Source organism: Propithecus coquereli, unplaced genomic scaffold (genome assembly GCF_000956105.1).
Source record: "Propithecus coquereli isolate 6110/MARCELLA unplaced genomic scaffold, Pcoq_1.0 Scaffold796, whole genome shotgun sequence".
Classification (NCBI taxonomy): Eukaryota; Metazoa; Chordata; class Mammalia; order Primates; family Indriidae; genus Propithecus; species Propithecus coquereli.
The window spans coordinates 166,858-173,620 of NW_012154129.1; the positions used below are offsets into that span (position 1 = coordinate 166,858).

The 6,763-nt window shown below is 62.6% G+C and overlaps 1 protein-coding gene across 1 annotated transcript in view; it reads left to right on the forward strand.

The window, feature by feature from the left end:
* The window catches only part of MCM2 (minichromosome maintenance complex component 2), a 26,115-nt gene that overhangs the window by 9,690 nt on the left and 9,662 nt on the right, over positions 1–6,763 (forward strand). Inside the window, exons 3-6 of the mRNA XM_012663089.1 lie at positions 1,834–2,053; positions 2,169–2,376; positions 4,520–4,654; positions 4,914–5,355. Of these exons, the coding sequence (XP_012518543.1) occupies positions 1,834–2,053; positions 2,169–2,376; positions 4,520–4,654; positions 4,914–5,355 (1,005 nt within the window). The remainder of the gene's footprint in view (positions 1–1,833; positions 2,054–2,168; positions 2,377–4,519; positions 4,655–4,913; positions 5,356–6,763) is intronic.

The window sequence follows — 6,763 nt, forward strand, 5'->3', positions numbered from 1 at the left end:
ACTCCTGGGCTCAAGCGATCCTCCTGCCTCAGCCTCCTGGGTAGCTGGGACTACAGGCATGCGCCACCATGCCTGGCTGATTTTTTTCTATATATTTTTAGCTGTCCAATTAATCTTTTTCTATTTTTGGTAGAGATGGGGTCTCGCTCTTGCTCAGGCTGGTCTCGAACTCCTGTGCTCAAACGATCCTCCCACCTCGGCCTCCCAGAGTGCTGGGATTACAGGCCTGAGCCACCGCGCCTGGCCAAGAAGACTGTCTTGAGCGGAGGCAGCGTGGTATCGGGGAAAGAGCCTGCAGTCCACGGTTCGACTGTGTTTTGATGCCCAGCTCTGCTGGGCGACCCTGGACAGAGCCATGTTGCCCCGCAGATGTCAGTTTGCTCATGTTTCCGATGCAGTAGCGACCTGTAGGTCCCAGCACCGTGGGGGAAAGCGTAATGCTTTGCTTTCCGTGGATGCTTCACTGAACTACTATTTCCCTCCATATACCTGAAGGATGCTTGTGCGGAAAATGAGTATTTATTTGCTGGTGTTGGAGTAGCTCAGAGGGTGGAGACAGCGGGTCGCCCTTCCAGAGGGGCCTGTTAGGCTGCGGATAGAAGTCCCCCCCTCAGCGGCAGAGTGTTTGCAGGCGGCGTGGCAGGGATGGAGACGGTGCAGGGAGAACTCTGGCTCTCGGGGAGTTGGGCTCAGCTCTCTGAGGCCTTTCTGGCTGGAAGCTTCTGTGCTTCCTCGAACCCGTGTGTCTCGTTGAGTGCTTGGAACCTGCCTGCAGACCCTGCTCCCCGTCCCTTCTTAATTGTAGTAAAACACACTTAGCATAAAATTCAGCATCTGAGGCCGGGCGCGGTGGCTCACGCCTGTGATCCCAGCATATAGGAGGCTGAGGCGGGAGGATTGCTCGAGGCTAGGAGTTCGAGACCAGCCTGAGCAAGAGCAAGACCCCGTCTCTACTAAAAATAGAAACAAATTAGCCGGTCAACTAAAAATACATAGAAAATACTAGCCAGGCATGGTGGCGCATGCCTGTAGTTCCAGTGCTTTGGGAAGTGGAGGTGGGAGGATTGCTTGAGGCCAGGAGTTTGAGACCAGCCTGGACAACATAGTGAGACCCCATCTCTTAAAAAAAAAACAGCTGGGCATGGTGGCGCATGCCTGTAGTCCCAGCTACCCAGGAGGCCGAGGTGGGAGGATTGCTCAAGGTCAGGAGTTCGAGACCAGCCTGAGCAACAGGGAGACCCCGTCTCTACCAAAAATAGAAAGAAATTAGCTGGACAACTAAAAGCATATAGAAAAAATTAGCTGGCCACAGTGGCACATGCCTGCAGTCCCAGCTACTCGGGAGGCTGAGGTAGGAGGATCGCTTGAGCCCAGGAGTTGGAGGCTGCTGTGAGCGAGGCTGATGCCACGGCACTCCAGCCCGGGTGACAGAACGAGACTCTGTCTCAAAAAAAAAAAAAAAAAGGGCCTGCAGATCCTGTCCTTGGTGTCCCCTCCACTCCCGTCTGTATTTGACAGTTTATTCCCGGTTTCCTTCGGGGCCCTGGTAGGTGTCTGGAGTCCGTGGCCCTGCGGGGACTCTTGGCCTTTCATTTAATCCCCAGCCGCCTTGCACACTGCAACGCGCCCACTTTACAGAGCGGGGAGTTGAGGCTCAGGACATGTCCCTTATCTCAGCCTCCGCTGACGCACGGTAGACTCAGGACCGGAGGCCGGGATTTCTGGGTGGACGTCCGTCCTCACGGCAGGCATCGCCGCCGGGCGGAAATCGCCGCCCCCGTCCCCGCCGGGGCCCCGCGCTCAGCGTCCTGTGCCTTCCTGCTCCCCCGCTAGAGAACCGCGAGAGCCTGGTGGTGAACTACGAGGACCTGGCGGCCCGGGAGCACGTGCTGGCCTACTTCCTGCCCGAGGCCCCTGCAGAGCTGCTGGGCATCTTCGACGAGGCCGCGCTGGAGGTGGTGCTGGCCATGTACCCCAAGTACGGCCGCATCGCCACCCGCATCCACGTGCGCATCTCCCACCTGCCGCTCGTGGAGGAGCTGCGCTCGCTCAGGTGGGCCGGGGGCTGGGGAGGGCGGCGGGCGGCGGCGTGGGCGGGGCGGGGCGCAGCGGAAGGAGCCCCCGGCCCGGCCCCCAGACCCCCGCCACGCCCACGTCTGCCTCCGCAGGCAGCTGCACCTGAACCAGCTCATCCGCACGGGCGGGGTGGTCACCAGCTGCACGGGCGTCCTGCCGCAGCTCAGCGTGGTCAAGTACAACTGCAGCAAGTGCAGCTGCGTGCTGGGGCCCTTCTGCCAGTCCCAGAACCAGGAGGTGAAGCCCGGCTCCTGCCCGGAGTGCCAGTCGGCCGGGCCCTTCGAGGTCAACATGGAGCAGGTGAGAGGGGGCCGCAGCCCGGCCGCCCGCCGTCCTCCTCGTTTCGGCGGCCCCAGGGTGCGCTTGTGTGTCAGCCACACCCTGGGCCGCGTCTGTCGGGCCGGCAGGCTTGGTTTGGCGCACGTGGCGTTTGCAAGAATTTGAGCCGCTGTTTAAAAAGTCAGGCGATTTTGTTTCAAGCGTCCGAATTTATGGCTTCTCTGGAAACCCGGGAAGAGCCGGCAGCCTGGGCCTGCGTCTCGCCTGGCCGCTCCTCGGGGACGAAGCCCTCCAGTCCCCGCGGCACTCAGTGGGGCGTCTGCAGGCCCGTCCGGACTTCCTTCCTGCTTGTGCCTGCTGCCTGCCTGGCTCCTGGGGGCCCGCGGTGTGGGGCCCCTGCGTCGGTCCCCCACTTACGATACGGCTGCCACACCACACTCCGGAGGCCACGGCACGTGTGCCTTTTGCTCGAGTGTCTTCGTCTGTAAACTGGGGTCGTTGAGGTCCCCGTGGGGGGACGCCCAGGCCCCGTGACTGCCTTGCTGCTGGGGGCGTTGGTGGCTGTCCCCTCACCACCCTGCGATTCCGGGAACTGTCCCAGCTGCAGCCCCCTTGCCAGAAAAGGCCTGGGAGCCAGCGCCACCCGTGGCAGCCGAGGGACTGGTGGCCGTCAAAGTCCGAGCCCGCCTGGCATCAGGCGAGTCTTCTCTCGTTCGGTCTGAATTTCCCGGGTCTTGCACGGGGCCCCAGCGCCACTGAATTCTCGCGGGAGGACGGTTTCAGGCTCTGCTCGTAGAGAACCTGAGACGGTGTCTGATGGAGGGTTAATAATCACGCTGGCGCTTACGGACTGTTCGTCGGTTGCAAGATGCCGCGTTATCTGGTCTTCCTCACGCCCCGTAAGGCGGCTACCGTTGTCGACCCCGTTTTGCTAATGAAGAAACAGGTGTTCGGGGAAGTGATTGGCTGAGACCACCCAGCCGGGAAGTGGCCCCGAGGATCAGAGTCGAGAGTTTTGATCGAGCGTGTGGGCTTTTTTTTTTTTGAGACAGGGTCTCACTGTGTTGCCCGGGCTAGAGTGCCGTGGCGTCCGCCTCGCTCACGGCAACCTCCAACTCCTGGGCTCAAGCGATCCTCCTGCTTCAGCCTCCCGTGTAGCTGAGACTACAGGCTCACAATAGCGAGCCCGGCTGATTTTTTGTGTTTTATTTAGAGATGGGATCTTGCTATGCTGCCCAGGCTGGTCTCGAACTCCTGGCCTCAAGCCATCGTCCTGCCTCAGCCTCCCGAGTAGCTGGGACTACAGGCTCACAATAGCGAGCCCGGCTGATTTTTTGTGTTTTATTTAGAGATGGGATCTTGCTATGCTGCCCAGGCTGGTCTCGAACTCCTGGCCTCAAGCCATCGTCCTGCCTCAGCCTCCCGAGTAGCTGGGACTACAGACATGCGCCACCATAGCGGGCTAATTTCTTCTATATATTTTTACTTGTCCAGCTAATTTCTTTCTATTTTTAGTAGAGACGGAGTCTCGCTCTTGCTCAGGCTGGTCTTGAACTCCTGAGCTCCAGTGATCCTCCCGCCTCGGCCTCCCAGAGTGCTGGGATCCCAGCACGGTGCCCATCCCAGCGTGTGGGCTTTTAACCGCCACGCCGTGTTTCGTCTACACAACAAGGGTGATAATAGGCACGGAGTTGCGTGGCACGAGCTAGCACGTGCTGCGTGACAGTAGGAGCTGACACTTCCGGAACGTGCCATTTGTCAGCCATTGCTTTGGGGGTCTTACAGGAGTGACTTGTTTAGTCCTCATTGCGAGGTTACAATTTACGCTGTGGGCGTCCCCACCTGCAGAGAAGGCACAGAGTGGGAAAGTCGCTTGCCTGAGATCGCACAGCTTAGGCACAGAGACGGGATTTGGACGCAGGCGGCCTGGTTCCCGCATCCACACGCCGTACGGCGCAGGGCGGTGCTTGAGTCTAGCGGTCGGAGGCCCCCAGAGCGTTGCCGTGGGCTCGCCCTGTTTTGTCCCGGGCTCTCCGTTTCCCGGTCGGGAGACGGGAAAGCGATACTTTCCGTTCTCCCGCCACGGGGGCCGTGATCGAGGACGGGCGACGCGGTCAGCGCCCCCAGGAGTCACAGGGCCCCGCGACCCGTGTGTCCCCCGCAGACCATCTATCAGAACTACCAGCGCATCCGGATTCAGGAGAGCCCGGGCAAGGTGGCGCCCGGCCGGCTGCCCCGCTCCAAGGACGCCATCCTGCTCGCCGACCTGGTGGACAGCTGCAAGCCGGGGGACGAGATCGTAAGTGGGCGGGCGCGGGACTGAGCAGTGCGGCCGGGCCAGGGGTCACGGTCAAGGGTGCTCAGGCTGAGGTCTGCGCGTCCGTCTCCGGGGCAGGGGGCTTTTCCTCCTCCTGCTGCGGGGTCGGCGCCTCGGGACGCCGGGTCTGGACGCGGTTTTCCCGTGGTCCCGCCGAGTCGCGGCGCGGAGAGCTTGGAGGGGGGCACCGCGGCGGCCCCCCGGGTCCGGCCCTGACCGCCCGGCGTCCCCCCGCCCCCAGGAGCTGACCGGCATCTATCACAACAACTACGACGGCTCCCTCAACACCTCCAACGGCTTCCCCGTCTTCGCCACCGTCATCCTGGCCAACTACGTGGCCAAGAAGGACGACAAGGTCGCCGTCGGGGAGCTCACTGACGAGGACGCCAAGATGATCACCAGCCTGTCCAGGGACCAGCAGATCGCGGAGAAGGCAGGTGGAGGCGCTCGCGGCCCGAGTCTCGGCGTGTTCTCCCCGCCTCCCCCGGCCCCCGGGGCGGAGGTGCCCTCGCCCCGGAAGCCGCGTGACCTTCCCGTGCTTTTACTTCCCGGCGTGGAGCTCGGGGAGCTCGTCTCGCCAAGGGGGGCCCGTGCTCCGGGGGAAGGGGGCCGACTCTGGCGTCGGGATTGGTGGCTCCGGCTGCGCCGCGGGCCGGCAGGTGGCCGCGGTGGCTTCTCCGAGCGTGCGTGTCGGAGCAGAGGCTCGTGCCGAGGATGAGAGAAGGTTCCTTCTCCGTCGGTGGGTCGCGTCGGGCGCTGGCTTGGAGTCGGGGTGGGGCCGGAGCAGCGGGAAAGCCCGTCTCTCGGGGGCTCTCTGGTGTCCGGCTGCGGCCGGCAGCGACCGCGCCAGGAAGGAGGCCGCCCCGCGTGCGTTTCCTGTTTGACGTGACCCTTACTGTGGGATTTACGTTGCGGAAACACAGGTGCTTCGATGGAACGTTAAACTTCTGTCGATGACGGTCTCCGCCGGCCTCCGTCCTGCACCCGCTCGCTGTGTTCGCGCCCCTGCCGCCCCTCCCTGTCTCTGTCCTCCTCTTCCTCGGCTCCCCCTCGTGCCGGGTTCAGTGCGGAGGGTTTAGCCTCGATCTCTCCAGCCTCCGCTCTCAGCCGCTGCGGAACGGCCTCCGGGTGACAAACCGTTCCCATTCTGGCTGGCTCATCCAGCAAACCGTGTCCTCTCCTCGTGAGGTGTGCAAACCCCCCCGGGGACAGGAGCCACGCTGGCTCGTCACCTGTGTCCCCAGAGCCAGGCGGGACGAGGCACTCACGGGGAACGAAAGGAGGACGCAATGGCCACAGTGGACCGACCGGCTGTCTCTCCACCCGCCTTCCCTCGGGCCCGCAGGGCGCTGTGGCACGGCCGTGACTGTCCCTTCTTTGTGCCCTTTGACCTTGACCTTGACCTGTGCCTAGTTGCCACATTCTTACTGGTGCATAATCTGTCTGGTTCCGTTCTTTCCTCCCGAGGCCACTTCTCCGAGGAGACAGCAGTTTGTGTCTCGGGTTGTTCTTTCCTGGTGCTCCGAGCGGCTCCGATTTCTCGGAAGCCGCCGCGTGGGCGGCGGTCGGGGCCGGAGGGACAGAGCAGCCGCGTTCGCGGCCCAGGGAAGGTTGCCTTGGCCGTCAGGGTTTCTCCGAGGTCTCGCCTTTTCTTGCTCCCCCAAAACCGTCCCGAGTCTTTCCGGCGGCAGGATTCACGCGTGGCGGCCGTGTGACCGTAGAGGTGGGGTGCATGTCTCATTTGCGCATTGTTGCCGCGATTCTGGAGAGTTCTGCAAACGCATTCCTGGCAAAGGTGGGTGCTGACGCCAGTTCTCGTCCGGCAGTGCTGGGGGATCGAGCTGGGCCATCCGCCCCAGTCGGGCAAGGTCCGCGTTGCCCTCAGCAGAGGCGAGCGTCTGTGTAGCCTCGGGAGGACGGGAGCCTCGGCCCAGCCAATGCGCATTCGGGCCTTGCAGGCCTTCTAGGGCCAAGTTCTGGGGACGTGGCGCTGGGTGAGTCGGACGTGGGCCTCGCCCGCGTGGAGCTCACGTTTTACTAGAGTTCCCGATGATGGGAAAGAAAACAAACGAGATCTTTTCAGAGAGTTTT